Genomic DNA, 23,387 nt, shown 5'->3' on the forward strand with positions numbered 1-23,387 from the left:
ATCAAAATCTATTCCTGTTCTCCATTGATATTGATATATTTTTTCTCTCTCAAAGATGAAAGCTTTAAGTGCTGTTTATCCAATGGGGGCAGATTTAGTGTCTACCAGGTCTTCCAGGTGGCTGTTAGGAGCCCCATTTTCTCTGTAGCTCTTAATCATTTTATTAACATTTTTTGATGATTCTTTGACTTACTCCTTCCTCATACAGGTAGATTATCTTATAAGAATCATATCAGAATTATATCTAGTCACCTCAGCGATATCTTCTGAAAAGTGATTTTGTTTGACTGTGTTCTCTGTCTTCAGCACTGTACACCAATCAGGCATAACATTCTGACCACCTCCTTGTTTCTACGCGCATTGTCCATTTTATCAGCTCCACTTACTATATAGGTGCACTTTGTAGTTCTACAATTACAGACTGTAGTCCATCTGTTTCTCTGCATACTTTGTTAGCCCCCTTTTACCCGGTTCTTCAGTGGTCAGGACCCCCATGGACCCTCACAGAGCAGGTACTATTTGGGTGGTGGGTCATTCTCAGCACTGCAGTAACACTGATGTGGTGGTGTTGTGTTAGTGTGTGTTGTGCTGGTCTGAGTGGATCAGACACAGCAGGGCTGCTGGAGTTTTTAAACAACTCAGTGTCGCTGCTGGACTGAGAATAGTCCACCAACCAAAAATATCCAGCCAACAGCGTCCTGTGACCACTGATGAAGGACTAGAGGATGGCCAACACAAACTGTGCAGCAGCAGATGAGCTATCGCCTCTGACTTTACATCTACAAGGTGGACTGACAAGGTAGGAGTGTCTAATAGAGTGGGCAGTGAGTGGACACAGTGTTTAAAAACTGCAGCAGCACTGCTGTGTCTGATCCACTCGCACCAGCACAACACACAGTAACACACCACCACCATGTCAGTGTTACTGCAATGCTGAGAATGATCCACCACCCAAATAGTACTTGCTCTGTGAGGGTCCATGGGGGTCCTGACCACTGAAGAACAGGGTAAAAGGGGGCTAACAAAATATGCAGAGAAACAGATGGACTACAGTCTGTAACTGTAGAACTACAAAGTGCACCTTTATAATAAGTGGAGCTGATAAAATGGACAATGAGCGCAGAAACAAGGAGGTGGTCATAATGTTATGCCTGATCGGTGTATATTTACATTTATCTGAATGTCGTTGCTTTTACAAGCAAAACACTTCCAAACCAAACTCATGTAGATTGATGGTATCTTTAGTCGCTGGTCTAAATGCAGCATCAGAAGAAAAGGTGTCCAAGTAAACAACAAAGCACTACAGTAATACCATCTGCATAAACAGTTTTGCCAAGTGCCATAAATGTAAACGTGGATGCAAATGAATATTGTTACTGTGAAGTTCTTTTTCCAAGACTTGTTGTCTGGCCAAGATGTTAATACAGTTACCAATAACACATGCATGAGTTTCCCCCTGTCTGTTGCTTATTCTTATGTAGTGTCTACACTAATACTTCATTTACTGTATATAATGAACACTAGATGGCCTGTTAGACCTGCATGTAGCTCCAACTCTAATCTACAGTCATCCTGACCCTCTTTAAGATCACTACACTTTACCCCGCACCACAATTATTGATCATTAATCATACTTTCATACAAAACCATCAAATTTGAGTAAACACTGACCAACCAAACACAGGTGACCCCAGGGCCATCAGCCATCTGACTTGATGTGGTTTTAGGTACTCAGGACCATCAGGAAACAGGAGACATATTATGAAACTCTTGTTTATTTCAGTTCTAGCTAATGCTTAATAGCTTCAGTATCTTCTAAGAATTATTTAGTAACCACTATAAATGATTCATTATTGATAAAGAAGCATTAAGTAAGTACTATTAATAATTCAGTATCTACTATAATTTATTCAGTGTCTAGTATAATTTATTCAGTAACTGCTATGAATTATTCAGTATCCACTATAATTTATTCAGTATCTAGTATAATTTATTCAGTAACTGCTATGAATTATTCAGTATCTACTATGAATTATTCAATATCCACTATAATTTATTCAGTATCTAGTATAATTTATTCAGTAATTGCTATGAATTATTCATTATCTACTATAAATTATTCAGTATCTGCTATGAATTATTTAGTGTCCATTATGAATTATTTATATCTACTATGAATTATTCAGTATTGACTATTAATTCATTATTATTATTATTATTATTATTATTATAATATACATAATAGATCTACACAGTATAGATCTATAGTAAAAACTCTAAGAAAAGGCAGAGATGTATAATAATCTATATGTTGACCTATTAATATATTGATCTTTCTCATTATCAGTTATGGTTTTAATCATAAAGGCACAAATCACATCGCTGAGTAATGCCTGTTTATAGAAGAATGATTTTTATATGTTTTGCCCTCAGAATGTACCAAACGTGGCGTTTTCGTATTAAAAACTACAAGTCCCACAATGCTCCACGCCGGCTCAGTTGACAGAGCGCGTGTCAGGCGCCTGATGTTTGGGAAGCTGCGGTCTGTGGTGGAGAGCAGCAGCGCTGAATGGTCAGTTTCAGCGCGTTGTGCGCGAGGAGAGTGAAGTGAGAGCTGCAGGGAGTTTGTGGAGAATGACGGTCAGCTGACTGAGCTCGGTCTGAAGAGTAGCAGCCGGTCGGTTTGGCGCAGCATGGCGAGCTCTCAGCTCCGCTACAGCGGGAAGGTGACGGTGGTGACCGGCGGGTCGAGGGGCATCGGGAGAGGAATCGTAAAGGTTTTCGGTAAGGGGGGCGGTGCGGGGGTGGGGGAGAAAGAGGTGTGCGGTGTGTGTGGAGTTTGTGTAACGAGGCTGTCCTGCTTCCTTCTTTGCAGTGCAGAATGGGGCCAAAGTTGTTTTCTGCGCCAATGAAGGTAAAAATACAAATATACAGTTATAATATATATATACAGTTTACATCTGTGTATTTATTTATTTATATACTTACTTACACTATATGGACAAAAGTATTGGGACACCCGTCCTAATCATTGAGTTCAGGTGTTTCAGCCACACCCTTTGCTAACAGCTGGATAAAGTTAAGCACACAGCCTTACAGTCTCAACAGACAAACACTGGCAGTAGAGGGTCGCACTGATGAGCTCAGTGACTTTAAACATGGCACTGTTATAGGATGCCACCTCTGAAATTTCTGCCCTGCTAGATCTGCCCCTGTCAACTGTAAGTGCTATTGTTGTGAAGATAGAGCTGGGCGATATGGCCAAAAACGTTATCACGATAAACAAAATTCATATCGTTCGATATCGATACATATCGAGATAAATGTCAAATCATGATTTCTTTCACGTTTGAAGGCTGATTTTGCTCCTGGGTGGTTAATTGTGGTTTTAAACTATCACTTACGGTCCGATCCTGACAAACACTCGGCAAACAGTGGAACATTTCACAGATCTGTCATGGGACAGTGGGAGAAAGTTTCTGAGCTGTTTTTATCAGCTTGAAAAGCACAGCTGCAATTTTTGTAATAGTCATGATTTAAGAAAGAAAACAGATTATTTTCAGCTGTCTGGTGACGAGCGCTCGGCTACCCCGCTACAAATGGTAAACAAGTGGCCAACAACAGCGCTAAACTCTTTAGTTTCTCAACAACGTCGACTCGGTTCGGTAGGTCACTGCTGTCACTCCTACCACGTCCATGTCAGAGCAGATCACAGTATTCAGACACCAGCTAGACGACTGGGTTTCTCTATGCTACCGCAGTAGTTTAAGGGGTGAACCGCAGTGTATCTGACGCTCGCTGTGTAAAAGCATTATCTGCAGTGTGAATCTCTCACACCAGTCAAACAGAGTCCTCCTTTTAGGTATGTTTAAACTGAAAGTCGTGATTTTGTGTCTTGTTTGATCTACTGTATCATCAATTCACCGTGTTTTGCCGGAGCACTGCTTCAAGTTAGCCAACAGCTAAAAACAGCTAGCCTGGAAAGACAGCGCTCTCCCGCTCTCCAGCGCCTCACAGCTTCCTCAGTTTACTTTCGTTTAAATCAGGGCTGTAATTTACATGAACCCACTTCTTTCTTTCACTTTCGTTGTTCGAGAATGCACTAATACTAAAATATGACGGTTTGGCGCTGTAACAGTGCTGTAGACGTGATGTAACACCGCTAAAGTTGTTAGGATGTACAGAAAGAGGTGAGTTCACTGTAGGACAGTACAGTTACACCACTGACCTCGTCACTCAAACTCGGTCACAGAACAGATCGCCTGTCGCTCAACTCAAACAGGGACTGTATAACTCCGCGTTTCAGCCGTTGCTAAAAGTATATTTGGCGACCCATTTTTTACTCGTGGCCCCCTCCCTCTCTAATTAAGTCGAAAAACAACAGCAGAGTAGTGTCGCTTTCCTTGCAGTAGAAAACGCCACCAGGGCTTTCGCTAAAACGTGGAAGTGTGAGAACAGTGTATTATATTGAACATTTATCGAACCTGTGTTATCGCTCTATCGAGGAAAAGTTATATCGCGATACTTATCGTTATCGTTTTATCGCCCAGCCCTATGTGAAGATGAAGCGTCTAGGAGCAAAAACAGCTCAGCCACGAAGCGGTAGATAACACAAACTCACAGAGTCGGACCACTGAGTGCTGAAGCACACAGTGTCTATCCTCTGTTGAATCACTAAAGCCCCAAACTGCCTCTGTCAGTCTGATGGACGAGTCTGTGTTTGGCGAATGCCAGGAGAACGTTACCTGCCTGACTGCACTGTGCCAGCTGTGAAGTTTGGTGGAGGAGGGATGATGATATGGGGCTGTTTTTCAGGGGTTGGTCTAGAACCCTTAGTTCCAGTGAAGGGAAATCTTAATGCTTCAGCACCAAGACATTTTGGACAATTATACACTTCCAACTCAGTTTGGGCAAGAACCTTTTCGGTTCCAGCATGACTGAGTCCCAGTGTACAAAGCAAGGTCCATAAAGTCATGGCTGGGTGAGTTTGGTGTAGAAGAACTTGACTGGCCCTCACAGAACCCTGACCTCAACCTCACCAAAGCTCTTCTGGATGAATGGGCAGAAATTCCCACAGAGACTCTCCAAAATCTTGTAGGAAGCTTCCCAGAAGAGTGGAAGCTGTTAGAGCTGTAAAGGGGGACCAACTCCATATTAATACCTATGGATTTAGAACGGGATTCATAAAAGCTCCTGTAGGTGTGATGTGTAGGTGTCCCAATACTTTTGTCCATATAGTGTATGTACTTGCATGTTCATTTGCCTTTTCGTTCGTTTATGCGTTTGCCTGTTTACTCCCTCTCCTTCCATAGCACTCCTATGTCCTATGTTTTGTTTGCTTTATTCATTTTTAATTATTGTAGTGTTATTCCTCTCCTTTCTGTTTTTATGATTACTTTCCCTTGCCTTGATGCCTGATATGGGTCATTTAGCTTTTATGATCAGCTGCCCCGAATTGTGCCTCATTCGAAAAGGAGTCTAGGTTGAACACTCCTAACTTTACTGTGATGAGTGGGGCTAAACTGCTGTAGGCCGGAAGAACATCTCAGATGTGTTTAAATAAGTTGTTTTTTGTGAACAGGGAATTCAAAACAGGCTGTTGTTTGCAACTTAATGTGGACTGTATGGACTGGGGTGAAAGGTACATGCTGAAACATTCACAGTGTTTATGCATGCAGTGTCCACACAGTGTGTACATCAAACTCTTATTTCTACAAAGCAAGAACAGTTCAGTTTTCCATTATATGAGTCCTTTAAATAATACTCTTTTAAAGGGCCCGTAACCCTTTACATTTATCTGACTTTTCAGTCTAAAACAGCTTAGCCCCGCCCATTCACCTTGAAGTTATAGGGAGTGTTTCAGCTCAGATTTCTTTTCAAATGAGGCCCGATTCAGGGCAGCCAATCAGAACAGAGCTCTTTTACGTACTTTTAATGTGTTTTGTTTTTTCACAGTTTTATTTACATTGGCTTACTGTTTTATTTTAATACACACAGATCAGGCTTAACATTATGTCCACCTCCTTGTTTCTACGCTCATTGTCCATTTTATCAGCTCCACTTACTATATAGGTGCACTTTGTAGTTCTACAGTTACAGACTGTAGTCCATCTGTTTCTCTGCATACTTTGTTAGCCCCCTTTTACCCTGTTCTTCAGTGGTCAGGACCCCCATGGACCCTCACAGAGCAGGTACTATTTGGGTAGTGGATCATTCTCAGCACCGCAGTAACACTGACGTGGTGGTGTTGTGTTAGTGTGTGTTGTGCTGGTGCGAGTGGATCAGACACAGCAGTGCTGCTGGAGTTTTTAAACACTGTGTCCACTCACTGTCCACTCTATTAGACACTCCTACCTTGTCAGTCCACCTTGTAGATGTAAAGTCAGAGACGATAGCTCATCTGCTGCTGCACAGTTTGTGTTGGTCATCCTCTAGTCCTTCATCAGTGGTCACAGGACGCTGTTGGCTGGATATTTTTGGTTGGTGGACTATTCTCAGTCCAGCAGTGACACTGAGGTGTTTGAAAACTTCAGTATGGGGGTCCTGACCACTGAAGAACAGGGTAAAAGGGGGCTAACAAAGTATCAGAGAAACAGATGGACTACAGTCTGTAACTGTAGAACTACAAAGTGCACCTATATAGTTTTGTTTTGTGTGTTTTGTTTCCCCAAATATGTTAAATTCAATCCACTGTTAAAAAAGATGGTTCTTCAAGGGTTCTTCAGTAAAGAAAATGGTTCTGCATAGAACCATGAACACTCGAAGAACCCTTTGCATGATTAAATCATGAAATGGTTCTTCAGATTGATAGAAAATCTGTTGTAGATGGTTCTATATAGAACCTTTATGAAAAGAGTCCTATGTAGAACCAAAAAGGGTTCTTCTGTTTTTACGATGTCAAGCTTGAATCAATGGAAGAACGCTTTTGGGTGCTATATAGAGCCCTTTGGGTTCTATATAGCATTTTACTGCACAATCACTGTTTATTTACACACACAAGATGGTTCCTCAAGGGTTCTTCAGTAAAGAAAATAGTTCCATATAGAACCATGAACACTCAAAGAACCCTTTGCAAGATTGATGAGTTCTTTAAATCATAAGAGCTTTTTCAGGTTGATAGAGAATGTGCTATAGATGGTTCTGTATAGAACCTTCATAAAGAGTCCTATATAGCACCAACAAGGGTTCTCAATGTTTATTTACACACTTTACACACAGATGGTTCCTCAAGGGTTCTACAGGAAAGAAAATGGTTCCATATAGAACCATAATCACTCAAAGAACCCTTGGCATGATTAAAGGGTTCTTTGCATCATGAAAGGGTTCTTCAGATTGATGGAGAATGTGCTGTAGATGGTTCTGTATAGAAGCCTGATGAAAAATGTTCTACATAGCACCAAAAAGGGTTCTTCTGTTGTTATGGTGCCAAGCTTGAATCAATAAAAGAACCCTTTTTGGTGCTATATAGAACCCTTTTGGTTCTGCACAATCACTGTTTATTTACACACTTTAAAAAGATGGTTCCTCAAGCGTTCCTCAGTAAAGAAAATGGTTCTGTGTATGTTCTCGTGTCCCATCAGCTGCTGCGGGTAAAGCTCTGGAGGCGGAGCTGAATGAAGCGGGTCCAGGCTGCTGCCTCTTCGTGTTGTGTGACATGGCGAAGGAAGAGGACATCAAGGTGCGGCGATGGTGACCGTAACGAAACCCTGACTGCCCACAGCTTCATTAAAGAGCTTTTGTTTAGTGCTTCTCTTTTTTGTCCCGCAGAGACTGATCACAGTGACCGTCGAGCAGTTCGGACAGATAGACTGTTTGGTCAATAACGTTGGATGGCGTAAGTAGCCTCTCCTGCGTCGTCTGTTTGACAGGCCAAAGTTTAGGGACTGGTCAAAGTTTGTAAACCTGCTTAGCTTATTCTGACGAGTCCTGTTTGTTTATGTTTTAGCAAAGCTCACTGTCCAAAAATAAACAAATGAGTACGGCTGCCCTTTACACTGTGGGCCAACTTCAAGATGAATGGACCAATAGAAATGCTCCAGAATTGCCTGGAATAAAGTCTCTTTATATTAACTTACATAAAAAGTGAACACTGTTAAAATGAGAGTTCAGCTCAACTCAGAATGATAGAGTCATTGATTACATGGCTTTTCTTGAGTTGACTCAACTTGAGGACACCAGAGTTCAACTCTGTTTCTTAGTTTGGTAAATAAAATAAACTTCTTTTTTATACTCAACTTCCCCACTAGCCAGGAATTTTCCATCACACAATCCTGCTGGACATTTTTCCTCTTGGGTTCACCCTTATGGATGGCTGTGGCATCGCCGGGGCTCAAACTCACAACCTCCTGTTGGGGTGACGGCTTAGTCCACTGCACCACTCAGGAACACATGAAGCAGCTCAGATTGAGTGTCTACAAATGTTTAAAACACTGGAGAAAATGTGTCGTTTTAACTTTCAAGCATCGTCTCATGTGGTGCAGCTGTCTAATGATTCATCCCAACATCAGGAGGTTGTGAGTTTGAATCCCAGCAACACCACAGCTGTCCATATCCAGAAACCCAAGAGGAGAATATGCCAGATGGGACTGTGTGATAGACAGAGCGCCAGCTAGTGGGGAAACTGAGTAAAATAACACCAATTCTGTTTTGTTTATCTAACTGAGATGCAGAGCTAGAAGAATTTTTGACTCAACTAAGAAGTTTGAGCTGGGTGAACTCAAGTTGAGTCAACTCAAGAAAAGCCATGTAATCAGTTACTGTATCATTTTAAGTTGAGCTGACCTTCATTTTTTACACTGAAGAAGGTTTTTTCCTTCTCCTGTAAAGTTACCAGTTTGGAGATGCTTGGTTTTTTATACAGCGATTTAAAAGTGTTTAAATTTGTCCATAGCTGACATTAAAATACATTAATAAAACTCTCTCTCTTTCTCAGATCCCCCTCATAAATCCACGGATGAGACCACCGCAGAGGAGTTCAAAGACTTACTCAACCTCAATCTGATCAGCTACTTTCTTGCGTCTAAGGTTAGGCCTCCAAACCCAGTCTGTCCTGTTTGATCAGCGCTAATGAAACAGTTCTGTTGTTTTCTCTTTTTATTATTAATTTCCTTCTTCTCTTTGTAATCAAACAAGCTCATAAAATTCATATTTGAGCATAAATCCCTAAGATATTCTGCACGTTCTTCTTTCGGGACAGTTTGCTCTCCCCTACCTGCGCCAAACGCAAGGCAACATCATCAACGTCGCCAGCCTGGTGGCCTCCATTGGTCAGAAGCATGCAGCTCCCTACGTGGCCACCAAGGTGGGGATTCTAATGCCTTTGTTGCTTTTATGGTGCTGGTTCTCATAAAGGGCTGAGAGATGAAGCTGATCAGTTGAGTCTGGTGTTAAAAAAAACACACAAATATTGAAATAACTCAGTTTGGGACTAAAATGCCATCTGCTCAAGTTAAGACTGTGTGTAATTCTCGCATTTGTCCACAAGGGGGCCATTGTTTCCATGACTAAAGCCATGGCTGTAGATGAGAGCTGCTACAACGTGAGGGTGAACTGGTGAGTGATGCTCAGATTTAATCCCTCAGATATTTCTTCTCTTCTCTTATTTCGCTGACCAGCATATAGAGTCCTGTGCAAAAGTTTGGGCACCCCAGTAACGCACAGTTACTGTTTATTAGCTGGGGAGGGGCATAAAATGTGGCCTGTGCAAATGTGATGGCACATTTGGTGACACTTTATTTTGAGTGTCCATTTAGATGAAACAAACACTCAACAGACTCTCAGTAACACATCAAAAATATATGAGGGTTAGGATTAGGACCAGGGTGAGGGTTAGGATTAGGTTTTGGGTTGAGGTTAAGGTTAGGATTAGGACCAGGGTGAGGGTTAGGATTAGGTTTTGGGTTGAGGTTAAGGTTAGGGTTAGGATTAGGGCCAGGGTGAGGGCTAGAATTAGGTTTTGGGTTGAGGTTAAGGTTAGGGTTAGGATTAGGCCCAGGGTGAGGCTTAGGTGTTGGGTAAGTTTGGTAAGGTTAGGTTTTGTGTAATGAAGTAACATATTAACAACACATCTGCTTAATGTAAGTAATGTATCAACAGAACATCTACAAGATGTTTACTTCAGATGCTTCACTACGGCTGCTTCACTGATATGTTGTTGATGTGTTACTGTTAATCTGTTAAGAGCTTATTAATCATCTACAAACGACCAATCCAAATAAAGTGTCACCGCACATTTTGTATTTTGTGATTTTCCAGTATGTTAATCTCAACAAATAAATGAAATGCACTCATCACTTTAACTGCTCCATAAGCTCATTCCAATTTGCACTACTGTTTATATTTGCACTATTTATACCCACAGACCTTAATCTGTTTGTGCCTTATGTCACTTTAGTGTTAATTTCAGGACCTTCTTATATTTATATTATTATTTTTTTTTCTTTTTATTATTCTATTTTTCTACTATTAGTGTTTATTTTGTTTATGATTAGTGTTTAGTGTTTACACCATGGAGTCTGAGAGTAACACAATTTCAATACTCTGTATGTTCTGTACATGTTGTAGTATTGACAATAAAAGCTGACTTGACTTGAAAAAAAAAATTGCACTGAAATTTGCAGAAAAATGCCAGATTTATCTGTGTTCTCTACAGAGGATGAATTAACCACTTAAATGGCCAAAGTTTTATTACACACTTCTACAACCCAAGAATAGCTCAGCCAGTTTGCATGGAAGTCCTTGTAGTTACTGAATAATAAGCCTCAGTGTAGTATAGTACTAAGCCAGAGGTTTTAAGGGTTTAACTAATTTTCACTTACAGATTTAACAAAGCTTTTAATTTTCCCAGGCATGTTTGTATAGATTTGTACATACATTGAATCTTCTCCTCTGTGTGTTTCAGCATATCTCCTGGAAACGTGATGACCCCTCTGTGGGAGGAGCTTGCAGGACAAACACCTGATGCTTTGGCCGTTATTAAAGAAGGAGAGAACGCTCAGGTACAGAGAAAGACGGAAGGCAAAACAGTGTGTTCTGATAAACCCAAACCCAAACACTGAAGTCTGGGGTGTTCTGCTCACTCCATGCTGCTTCATTTGGCTTCTCTGTTCTTTTACCTTTTTTTGATCACCTAAGAAACTATTGGCCGATTACAGCTTGTACAAAAAGCGGTCAGTAGAGCAGAAGAGGAAACGTTACAGAGAGTTTTGCATTTTGCACTGGTTCCCTGTTTCCTCTAGATTTGATTTTAACGTTCTTCTGTTATTTTTGCCACATTCATAGTTTAAACCAGGGAGTCAAACTGGCACAGAAGGAACCCAGTTTGACACTCCTGTATTAGACTGTCTGGCAGATTGTCATTCCAGTGAGATCATCAGATCATAAACGATGGATATTCCTGCAGTGAAACAGAAGAATAGGAGAGAAACAGTATTTTGTTTTTTATTCTAAACAGATACTAAGGGCTTTTTACCAGAGCCACTAAGGGGAGCCTGGCCACTTCCTATTTCACCCTCTATACCAAAATCATGACACTAGAGGGCCCCGTGAGTGAGTTGTCACTGAAGGGGCCTGAATGGCTAATAACTCTCTGGATATTTTTGATTGGTGGACTATTCTCAGTCCAGCAGCAACACTGAGGTGTTTAAAAAATGAAGTTTGTGCAGTAGGACGCTAACATTACTGCTGCTGAGTGCTGATTGGTTGGCATTACTGCTGCTGAGTGCTGATTGGTTGGCATTACTGCTTCTGAGGGCTGATTGGTTGGCATCACTGCTTCTGAGGGCTGATTGGTTGGCATCACTGCTACTGAGTGCTGATTGGTTAGCATTACTGTTACTGAGTGCTGATTGGTTGGCATTACTGCTACTGAGAGCTGATTAGCTAACCTTACTGCTACTGAGTGCTGATTGGTTAACCTTACTGCTACTGAGTGCTGATTGGTTGGCACTACTGCTGCTGAGAGCTGATTGGTTGGCATTACTAGTACTGATTGCTGATTGGTTAGCATTACTGCTGCTGAATGCTGATTGGTTGGCCTTACTGTTACTGAGAGCTGATTGGTGGGCCTTACTGCTACTGAGAGCTGATTGGTTAGCATTACTGCTACTGAGTGCTGATTGGTTAGCATTACTGCTACTGAGAGCTGACTGGTTAGCCTTACTGCTACTGAGTGCTGACTGGTTAGCATTACTGCTACTGAGAGCTGATTGGTTAACATTACTGCTACTGAGTGCTGATTGGTTAACATTACTGCTACTGAGAGCTGATTGTTTAGCATTACTGCTACTGAGTGCTGATTAGTTAGCATTACTGCTACTGAGAGCTGACTGGTTGGCATTACTGCTACTGAGTGCTGATTGGTTAGCATTACTGCTGCTGAGTGCTGATTGGTTGGCATTACTGCTACTGAGAGCTGATTGGTGGGCCTTACTGCTACTGAGAGCTGATTGGTTAGCATTACTGCTACTGAGAGCTGATTGGTTAGCATTACTGCTACTGAGAGCTGACTGGTTAGCCTTACTGCTGCTGAGTGCTGACTGGTTAGCATTACTGCTACTGAGAGCTGATTGGTTAACATTACTGCTACTGAGTGCTGATTGGTTAGCATTACTGCTACTGAGTGCTGATTGGTTAGCATTACTGCTACTGAGAGCTGATTGGTTAGCATTACTGCTACTGAGTGCTGATTGGTTAGCATTACTGCTACTGAGAGCTGATTGGTTAGCATTACTGCTACTGAGAGCTGACTGGTTGGCATTACTGCTACTGAGTGCTGATTGGTTGGCGCTACTACTACTGAGAGCTGACTGGTTAGAGTTACTGCTACTGAGAGCTGATTGGTTAGCATTACTGTTACTGAGAGCTGATTGGTTAGCATTACTGCTACTGAGTGCTGATTGGTTAGCATTACTGCTACTGAGTGCTGATTGGTTGGCGTTACTGCTGCTGAGAGCTAATTGGTTGGCATTACTGCTACTGAGTGCTGATTGGTTGGCGCTACTGCTACTGAGAGCTAACTGGTTGGCATTACTGCTACTGAGTGCTGATTGGTTGGCGCTACTGCTACTGAGAGCTGATTGGTTAACATTACTGCTACTGAGTGCTGATTGGTTGGCGCTACTGCTGCTGAGAGCTAATTGGTTGGCATTACTGCTACTGAGTGCTGATTGGTTGGCGCTACTGCTACTGAGAGCTAATTGGTTGGCATTACTGCTACTGAGTGCTGATTGGTTGGCGCTACTGCTGCTGAGAGCTAACTGGTTGGCATTACTGCTACTGAGTGCTGATTGGTTGGCGCTACTGCTACTGAGTGCTGATTGGTTAGCGTTACTGTTACTGAGTGCTGATTGGTTGGCATTACTGCTACTGAGTGCTGATTAGCTAACCCTACTGCTACTGAGTGCTGATTGGTTAGCATTACTGCTACTGAGGGCTGATTAGCTAACCCTACTGCTACCGAGTGCTGATTGGTTAGCATTACTGCTACTGAGTGCTGATTGGTTGGCACTACTGCTGCTGAGTGCTGATTGGTTGGCATTACTGCTACTGATTGCTGATTGGTTAGCATTACTGCTACTGAGTGCTGATTGGTTGACCTTACTGCTACTGAGTGCTGATTGGTTGGCCTTACTGCTACTGAGAGCTGATTGGTGGGCCTTACTGCTACTGAGTGCTAATTGGTTGGCATTACTGCTACTGAGTGCTGATTGCTTGGTGTTACTGCTGCTGAATGCTGATTGGTTAGCATTACTGCTGCTGAATGCTGATTGGTTAGCGTTACTGCTACTGAGTGCTGATTGGTTAGCATTACTGCTACTGAGTGCTGATTGGTTAGCGTTACTGCTACTGAGAGCTAATTGGTTGGCGTTACTGCTGCTGAGAGCTGATTGGTTAGTATTACTACTGCTGAGAGCTGATTGGTTAGCATTACTGCTACTGAGTGCTGATTGGTTAGCGTTACTGCTACTGAGAGCTAATTGGTTGGCATTACTGCTACTGAGTGCTGATTGCTTGGTGTTACTGCTACTGAATGCTGATTGGTTAGCATTACTGCTGCTGAGTGCTGATTGGTTAGCGTTACTGCTACTGAGTGCTGATTGGTTAGCATAACTCTACTGAGTGCTGATTAGTTGGCATTACTGCTACTGAGTGCTGATTGGTTAGTGTTACCGCTACTGAGTGCTGATTGGTTAGCGTTACTGCAACTGAGAGCTGATTGATTAGCGGTACCGCTACTGAATGCTGATTGGTTAACGTTACTGCTACTGAGTGCTGATTGGTTGGCGTTACTGCTGCTGAGAGCTGATTGGTTGGCGTTACTGCTGCTGAGAGCTGACTGGTTAGCCTTACTGCTACTGAGTGCTGATTGGTTAGCATTACTGCTACTGAATGCTGATTGGTTAGCATTACTGCTACTGAGTGCTGATTGGTTAGCTTACTGCTACTGAGAGCTGATTGGTTAGCATTACTGCTACTGAGTGCTGATTGGTTGGCGATACTGCTGCTGAGAGCTGATTGGTAAGCATTATTGCTACTGAGAGCTTATTGGTTAACATTACTGCTACTGAGTGCTGATTGGTTAGCGTTACTGCTACTGAGAGCTGATTGGTTAGCATTACTGCTACTGAGTGCTGATTGGTTGGCGTTACTGCTGCTGAGAGCTGAATGGTTAGCATTACTGCTACTGAGAGCTGATTGGTTAGCATTACTGCTACTGAGTGCTGATTGGTTGGCGTTACTGCTGCTGAGAGCTGACTGGTTAGCATTACTGCTACTGAGTGCTAATTGGTTGGCATTACTGCTACTGAGTGCTGTTTGGTTAGCGTTACTGCTACTGAGTGCTGATTGGTTAGCATTACTGCTACTGAGCGCTGATTGGTTAGCGTTACTGCAACTGAGTGCTGATTAATTAGCGGCACCGCTACTGAATGCTGATTGGTTAGCATTACTGCTACTGAGTGCTGATTGGTTGGCGTTACTGCTGCTGAGAGCTGATTGGTTAGCATTACTGCTACTGAATGCTGATTGGTTAGCATTACTGCTACTGAGAGCTGATTGGTTAGCGTTACTGCTACTGAGAGCTGATTGGTTAGCATAACTCTACTGAGTGCTGATTAGTTGGCATTACTGCTACTGAGTGCTGATTGGTTAGTGTTACCGCTACTGAGTGCTGATTGGTTAGCGTTACTGCAACTGAGAGCTGATTGATTAGCGGTACCGCTACTGAATGCTGATTGGTTAACGTTACTGCTACTGAGTGCTGATTGGTTGGCGTTACTGCTGCTGAGAGCTGATTGGTTGGCGTTACTGCTGCTGAGAGCTGACTGGTTAGCCTTACTGCTACTGAGTGCTGATTGGTTAGCATTACTGCTACTGAATGCTGATTGGTTAGCATTACTGCTACTGAGAGCTGATTGGTTAGCGTTACTGCTACTGAGAGCTGATTGGTTAGCATTACTGCTACTGAGTGCTGATTGGTTGGCGTTACTGCTGCTGAGAGCTGAATGGTTAGCATTACTGCTACTGAGAGCTGATTGGTTAACATTACTGCTACTGAGTGCTGATTGGTTAGCGTTACTGCTACTGAGAGCTGATTGGTTAGCATTACTGCTACTGAGTGCTGATTGGTTGGCGTTACTGCTGCTGAGAGCTGATGGTTAGCATTACTGCTACTGAGAGCTGATTGGTTAGCATTACTGCTACTGAGTGCTGATTGGTTGGCGTTACTGCTGCTGAGAGCTGATTGGTTAGCATTACTGCTACTGAGTGCTAATTGGTTGGCATTACTGCTACTGAGTGCTGTTTGGTTAGCGTTACTGCTACTGAGTGCTGTTTGGTTAGCATTACTGCTACTGAGCGCTGATTGGTTAGCGTTACTGCAACTGAGTGCTGATTAATTAGCGGCACCGCTACTGAATGCTGATTGGTTAGCATTACTGCTACTGAGTGCTGATTGGTTGGCGTTACTGCTGCTGAGAGCTGACTGGTTAGCATTACTGCTACTGAATGCTGATTGGTTAGCATTACTGCTACTGAGAGCTGATTGGTTAGCGTTACTGCTACTGAGAGCTGATTGGTTAGCATTACTGCTACTGAGTGCTGATTGGTTGGCGTTACTGCTGCTGAGAGCTGATTGGTTAGCATTACTGCTACTGAGAGCTGATTGGTTAGCATTACTGCTACTGAGTGCTGATTGGTTAGCGTTACTGCTACTGAGAGCTGATGGTTAGCATTACTGCTACTGAGTGCTGATTGGTTGGCATTACTGCTGCTGAGAGCTGATTGGTTAGCATTACTGCTACTGAGTGCTGATTGGTTAGCATTACTGCTACTGAGTGCTGATTGGTTGGCGTTACTGCTGCTGAGAGCTGACTGGTTAGCATTACTGCTACTGAGTGCTGATTGGTTGGCATTACTGCTACTGAGTGCTGATTTGGTTAGCATTACTGCTACTGAGTGCTGATTGGTTAGCATTACTGCTACTGAGTGCTGATTGGTTGGCCTTACTGCTACTGAGTGCTGATTGGTTAGCGTTACTGCTACTGAGAGCTGATTGGTTGGCGTTACTGCTACTGAGTGCTGATTGGTTAGCATTACTGCTGCTGAGCACTGATTGGTTGGCATTACTGGTACTGATTGCTGATTGGTTGGCATTACTGCTGCTGAGTGCTGATTGGTTGGCGTTACTGCTACTGATTGCTGATTGGTTAGCATTACAGCTACTGAGTGCTGATTGGTTAGCATTACTGCTACTGAGTGCTGATTGGTTAGCGTTACTGCTACTGAATGCTGATCGGTTAGCATTAATGCTACTGAATGCTGATCGGTTGGCATTACTGCTACTGAGTGCTGATTGGTTGGCATTACTGCTACTGAGCGCTTATTTGTTAGCAATACTGCTACGGAGTGCTGATTGGTTAGCATTACTGCTACTGAGTGCTGATTGGTTAGCATTACTGCTACTGAGTGCTGATTGGTTAGCATTACTGCTACTGAGCGCTGATTGGTTAACATTACTGCTACTGACTGCTGATTGGTTAGTATTACTGCTACTGAGTGCTGATTGGTTGGCATTACTGCTACTGAGCACTGATTGGTTAGTGTTACTGATACTGAGTGCTGATTGGTTAACCTTACTGCTACTGAGTGCTGATTGGTTAGCGTTACTGCAACTGAGTGCTGATTGATTAGCATTACCGCTACTGAATGCTGATTGATTAACGTTACTGCTACTGAGTGCTGATTGGTTAGCATTACTGCTGCTGAGTGCTGATTGTTTGGCAATACTGCTGCTGAGTGCCCTCCTCCCCATCAGTCAGCGCGATGCTAGCCCGTTGCTAGTCTGTTAGCTGATATAACAGTGTCTCCTCCAAGCGTGTTCAGCTGCCCAGTGTTGTTCCATTAGTGTGAGTTTGGTTAGCATTACTGCTACTGAGTGCTGATTGGTTGGCATTACTGCTACTGAGCGCTGATTGGTTAGCATTAATGCTACTGAGTGCTGATGGGTTGGCAATAATGCTACTGAGTGCTGATTGGTTAACCTTACTACTAAAAATATCTGCATATTATTATCACTATTAGTAGTAGTGGTGCATTTTAAAGCCATTTCCTAGCACATTGGTGACTTCTGTATTTAAGGCCTCACAAAAATGAGTTTATTAAAGTCCAGTCTTGGAGTGCCTCTTTCCTCCACAGTGTACAGTCCTCTCCTTCCTGTAGTGTAACTCTTTCAGCTCCTGAAGTCCATCAGCTGAATGAGGTCACTGTCATCAGAGGAAACACTGGACTCTTCAGGTCGGTGGTTGTGCAGGACCAGATTTGACTCGCTCCACTCACTCGCATCGCTCCTTTTTCTTCAACAGCTGATGGGTCGGATGGGGACTGAAGAGGAGAGCGGGCTGATGGCTCTTTTCCTCGCCGCCGACGCCACGTTCTGCACCGGGATCGACCTGCTCCTCAGCGGAGGAGCCGAGCTGAACTACGCCTTCAAAAGACAAGTTCCCTAAATCACCTGTTCTGATAGTTACCACGGCTGAGCAGTTTAACGGAATAATTCTGCCGGAACCCTAACGTTGCTAACAGTAAATGGAACCACAATGAAAGAATCTAGTTATGATTATGGAAATTATGTTTGCTGATCACTACCTACTGCTTTCTATTCACTGTTAGCCATGTTAGCATGTAGGGTCGAACTAATCCTTTAACCTGCCTCTGAGCCAGTTAATCTACTGTATCTTGCTTACATCTTACTTATGAATGTGCCTTAAGTGTTTACCTTTTAAAGAAGGGAACTTCTTTATGATCACAGATGATTTTTCTATTATTAAAGGGACATTCTGGCCTTAAAACCAGCATTTAATGATATTTGTAGTGGCATGGAGTGCATTACATTTTTTATTTTGACCAGATTTTCCCTTTAAGCAACAACCAGAACAACCAGAATGGCATTAATGATGGATAAGTGAGTTCAGCTGCTTTTCAAAACTACTTGAAAAACTTATTTTTGTATTTCACTAAATTGCGTAATCTGAACGAGTCTTAATTTTTTACTAATAAAGTAAAACGTTCATGTACATTCCTGATTTTAAATAGTGTCTTATTAGGAAGTCATGCCAGAAAAGGATCTCACCACAAGCTCTGCTTTAAAGTCAGCTTCCTGTTCGCCAGCTTCTTGTTCGATTTTCCCGTTCCACCTTAAATGGTGCAGCAGTTACATTCTGGCGCCTGAGGCTTCAGAGGTCATGTCAGAACAGTAGACTGTTTCATCATAAAGACAGAATCGTCAAGTAGAGGTGAGCATTATCAGACTTTTGCAACATGGATTTTGTCATCAATGTTTATTTAGAGTTGTTTCATCATTTCCACTGATGTTAGCAAAAGGGATTTCTGTGACAAAGTGGACATTTAGGCCGAATCCCATTTCTTGTTTTTGTACTGTGCTTGGCCGCTTGTCTAACCAAATGTTATATATAGCAAGGGTTTTTCACCTCTTAACCTGGGGGTCCCTTTGTGATCCTGCTGGGGTTGCGAGAGTGGTGCTACAACAACATATATACCTTATCAAATAGAGAGGTAATTAAATTTGGCGACTGCATACATGCCCTGCTGAGTGAATTCACCTAAATGCCATGGACTAATTGACTAATGTTGATGGATTTCAATTTCTATTAAAATTGAATATGAGTTTCAGTTGAGTGAGATTTGGGTCTTGATCATTAAACTTTAAAAACGTTCTGTGCAAGGCTAAAGATTTGCTGTTTTTGGCAAAGTGTTAGCAATGGAATGCAGGCTTAGCCATACCTTAAGTGTATAAGTTACTATTTGATTATTATTCTGTAATTTCTATAATGTGTATGCTGGTGTGTGAGAGGCAGCTCACTAGGGGGAGGGAAAGGGGGGTTGCAAAGTATTTAATAACTCTAAAAAAGGGGCACACCGTAAAAAAGGTTAAGGCCTCTGATATATAGAGTGTAGCGTCCCATTACTGGATCTTACCGAGGGAGTGCAGAAGGCGTGACCATGCAGAGAAGCCATGTGCAGAGGCTCTTGGGAGGCACCATTTTTACAGTAGGAGAGACTTGTATTGTAAATAAGTTGTAAGAGCATGAACCTTTAAAGCACAAGGTTTTCCGTGTCTTATTCTACGAAGGCGCCACACTGGTGTCAGAAGTGGGATAAGATGTGGCAAACGTTGCGCTTTAAAGGTGAGGGTGGCTGGTGATCTCACTGAGTTTGATCAGAGTCCCTGGGGTGCGCGGGGCACGCCTCTTTCCCAGGCCCGGCAGACCTCTTTGTCTTGGCTGTAATGGCTCAAATCCCAGCTCATCCGGCAGCAGCATGCCCAGGAGGCTCCCCAGCAGTACTCACCTTGCCAGCCACAGCTTGCCCATCCACTCATCAGAAAGCACCAGCCTGCCTAGCCACGCCCCTGGCATCTGCTCGAAGCATCACTGGAGGGCTGTAGCCAACACTGCCAGGCTGCCATGCTTTACTGCTGATCCTTGCTGCGCTGCTTCTTCCATTATCTTTGCCACCGGTCCTTGCTGCACTGCTTCTACTTCTGCAGTCTTTGGCCATGCTCAAACTTCTCCGCCATTTGCCTTAAGTTTTTTGAAGTGCCATTCCTCTTCAGTTCTCTATGAGTGCTATCCCACTTCTGACACCAGTGTAGCATGATGCAGAAGAGTCAGAGGAAGCCATGTTTGTATTAAGAGAAGTGATATTTTATTACAACCACCAGAAAAGGCACAGACATGACCACAAAAACAGCAGGGAGGTCACATAAAGCCATAAATCCCCCGCTGATGATGAGCCCCCAACCCACACTAAGCCAACACCCCAAAACAAAAAAGCACACAAAACACATACCATCTCGAAACAGTGAAAACCAACATTAACAGCAACAAAACAATAACAACTTGGCTTTTTTAGCAAAGGGGGCAGGGCGCACAGCACAAATCTGCATAGGGGGCCCTTAAAGCTCCTTTCCTGAAACTGGAGCCAGTGGTCACCACCACAATAATAAAGCAAGATAGTGCATGCCTATTTAGGTTAATAGGGTAAAAAGGAATACAGTTCCTGTCTTCTTAAAGGTGAATTCAACATTTCTGCATAAATAGTAAATATGTAAAGAAACTCATTCAGAGTGGTTTAGTGTGAAATGCTCTATTCTAAAGAAACTTAGAGAGTCAGGTTATGTATGAATGATGTCGTTTGAGATATTGTTTTACGATAGTTTTGAGATGAGTTTTTGGGGTAACTTTTTTTTTTTTAAACCATTCATGCGTGGAGGGTGCTGTGAGGTGAAATAGTAGGTAGACATAGTGACCCCTGGTTCCTGTCACCACCACTGTAAAGACATTTCACACCAACCACTCAATGACTCTCTTTACACGTCAAACACTGAATTATGCAGACATTTTGAAATTGGTAGAATTCCCTTTGAAGTCTTGCATCATCCTCTTCGCCCCTCCCCTGTCTCCTGTCTCCTGGGGCAACAACAGCAGACTATGCAGAAAGATCCAGCAGCTGGCTGAACAAACCCCAGGCGAAACTGTTTTCTTCAAATCAGCTCATCAGAAAAAGTGTTTAGGCTCAAAATAGACCCAGACAATCAAAAAACTGGCCACAGGTTTGCTGTATCATTAAGGGGGCATATAAAAGCTGAGTTTGGGGAAACAGGCAGAATTTGCTGTTGTGACTGGGCCTTGGGCCTCTGTTGTCTTTATAAAGGGAGAACGATGTGACCACGTTCCCGGGAATATCTGTACACTGTGGCTCTCGCTTCATGAATCCCCTCTAGGATAGCATAGGTGTGACACACTTGTTGAGTTGGAGAGGCAGGGCTGATTTTTGTGGGCCCGAAGCAGGTTTATAGTGTAGTATAGCGTAGTAACTTCGTTTTAAATGTTTTATTGTGTTTTTAATGTTAATTTAGTACAGACTTGGCTTAATATGACTACTGACTAAGATGATTTAGGCAATTAAAATATCTTAATTGTTTTTTTAATGCTTGTACATTTTCTCATAGGGTGATTTAGGCTTTCAAAGTGTTCTACTTGTAGTTTTGCTGGTGGCATTTTCTCACAGTCATTTAGGCTATCAGAACATCATACCTACATTTTTATGTAGAGCGCTGCCTATAAATATACGTTATGGGAAGACATTTCAACAAGGCAGCACAATTCATCAGAACACCAGCTCTGTGGAGAGGGTTTAAAAAGTTTTAAAACATCACCCTGAAGAGTCAGTTACTCACTTTCTCACATACAGTGCACAGAAATATAGTCTAGGTACTGACTGATGTTTATAGTCTTTAGAATTTGTGCAGAATTTTATTTCCTACCAAGTGTGCTGAGTCCTGACTTGCTGTGCTTTCATCATAAATAATTATTTATGATTATTTAAAAAGCAGTAGCCAGCAGGAATAATTTCATATTCACTGTGTTATAATATTAGACTTTGTAAAGAAAGACAGCATTTTTTACATATAGGCTGGCTACTTTTTTATTTATTTATTTATTTGTTTGTTTTTGTTTTGTTGCCATATATTTGTTTGTTTTGTTTGTTAATATATGATATAAAAATTTCAAATAAGTATAAAAATGCATTTGTTTTGATGTACACTCTTGAAAAGATGGTTCTACAAGGTTTCTTTGGTAAAGACAGTGGTTCTATGTAGAACCGTGAACACTCAAAGAACCTTTTTCATGCTTAAATGGTTCTTGCGTGGTGAAATGGGTCTTCAGATTGAAGCAGAATGTGTTGTATATGGTCCTTTATAGCACTGAAAAGGGTTCTGCTATTGTTTCACGATGTCAAACGTGTAGAACAACAGAAAAGCCATTTTCAAAAAGGTTCTATATAGAACCATATACAACACATTCTCCAACAATCTAAAGAACCATTTCACCATGCAAAGAACCATTGAAGGATGCAAATGTTTTTTTTTGAGTGTTCATGGCTCTATATAGAACCAAAGAACCCCTGAAGAACCATCTTTTTAAGAGTGTATATCAAAACAATGCTTTTTATATACTTATTAGATTTTTTTTTTTAAGTCATAAAACTATATCCCAGCAGCTGCGCAAAGTCTGCGTAATTCTAGCTCAGTCTGGGTGCCAAGAAAAAGAAAAAAAGTAAACTCGTGTTGTCCAATCAGAGCTGCAGAAAAGTAAAACGCCCCGTAATCTGACCAATCAGCATCGCCTTTTCTCGGAATGAACTTTTTTTTTGTGTGACTCATTTTACACAGCTCCAATATAAAAGACTCTTCATAAAGCTATAAAACATTTCCTTCCTCCTCGTAACTGCAGTGATCATCATTTTCACACTAATATTAATGTTTTAAATCGCGATATAAGCTGAAAGATTCAGTTTTACAATGTTTTGATCATTCATTTCAGTCAGGCTGCTTCGTAAACGGCTTATAATCCCTAATCAGAGGATCACGGCGACACGAGGATTAAGCTAACAGACTAAACTCATATGTTTTGTAGGTATTTAAGGAAATAAAATTCAGAAACGAGGTAAATAACGTGTTATTGTGGAGCTCTGTTCCGGAACGCGAGTATTTAGGGATTTTGCCTCGAGTCGGACGGTTTTCCTACCCCCACCGCAGCGGTGTGATGGCTTCGCTGAGGGCGGTGAGTTTTGTTTTAAATCATTTTCTGTCCGATTTTAACCTTTTTGTCAATAATTAATAGCCCTGTTTAAACACACATGCCTCGTCCAGGTAACCTCTGATCCCCTTCTGTTGATTTAATGTCGGCTTCCTATTCGCCAGCTTCGAATCTTTCCGTTCCACCTTAAACGGTGCAGCAGTTACATTCTGTTTAAGGTGGAACGGAAAAATTCGATTAAGAAGCTGCGAACAAATAGTTTTATGC

At 42.2% G+C, this 23,387-nt stretch overlaps 2 protein-coding genes across 4 annotated transcripts in view; both read left to right on the plus strand.

Moving 5' to 3' along the window:
* Positions 1-2,504: 2,504 nt before the first annotated feature.
* Positions 2,505-19,188, plus strand: hsd17b14 (hydroxysteroid (17-beta) dehydrogenase 14). The gene is made up of 9 exons (XM_036589593.1): positions 2,505-2,784; positions 2,876-2,914; positions 7,581-7,678; positions 7,768-7,834; positions 8,933-9,024; positions 9,197-9,301; positions 9,485-9,552; positions 10,901-10,997; positions 17,862-19,188. The coding sequence occupies exons 1-9, from the start codon at positions 2,694-2,696 to the stop codon at positions 18,003-18,005; spliced, it is 801 nt and encodes a 266-aa protein (XP_036445486.1). The 5' UTR covers positions 2,505-2,693; the 3' UTR covers positions 18,006-19,188.
* The window catches only part of bcat2 (branched chain amino-acid transaminase 2, mitochondrial), a 29,284-nt gene continuing 24,500 nt past the window's right edge, over positions 18,604-23,387 (plus strand). For 2 of the 3 annotated variants that reach the window (XM_036589591.1, XM_036589592.1), the window contains exon 1: positions 18,604-18,791. Coding sequence is in view for 1 of the 3 variants with exons in the window: in XM_036589590.1 (XP_036445483.1) it covers positions 23,127-23,144 (18 nt within the window). In the remaining 2 variants the exon portion in view is untranslated. Of the gene's footprint in view, positions 18,792-22,563; positions 23,145-23,387 lie in introns of those variants that run through there. The other variant, XM_036589590.1, reaches the window with a different exon arrangement.

This window comes from Colossoma macropomum, unplaced genomic scaffold (genome assembly GCF_904425465.1).
Source record: "Colossoma macropomum unplaced genomic scaffold, Colossoma_macropomum, whole genome shotgun sequence".
Classification (NCBI taxonomy): domain Eukaryota; kingdom Metazoa; phylum Chordata; class Actinopteri; order Characiformes; family Serrasalmidae; genus Colossoma; species Colossoma macropomum.

Excerpts from the sequence above, each read along its gene's own strand:
- hsd17b14 (XM_036589593.1), top strand. The coding sequence starts at position 2,694 with ATGGCGAGCTCTCAGCTCCGCTACAGCGGGAAGGTGACGGTGGTGACC. Across the intron at positions 2,785-2,875 it reads AGGAATCGTAAAGGTTTTCG|TGCAGAATGGGGCCAAAGTT; the intron begins GTAAGGGGGGCG and ends CCTTCTTTGCAG. Across the intron at positions 9,302-9,484 it reads CTCCCTACGTGGCCACCAAG|GGGGCCATTGTTTCCATGAC; the intron begins GTGGGGATTCTA and ends TTTGTCCACAAG.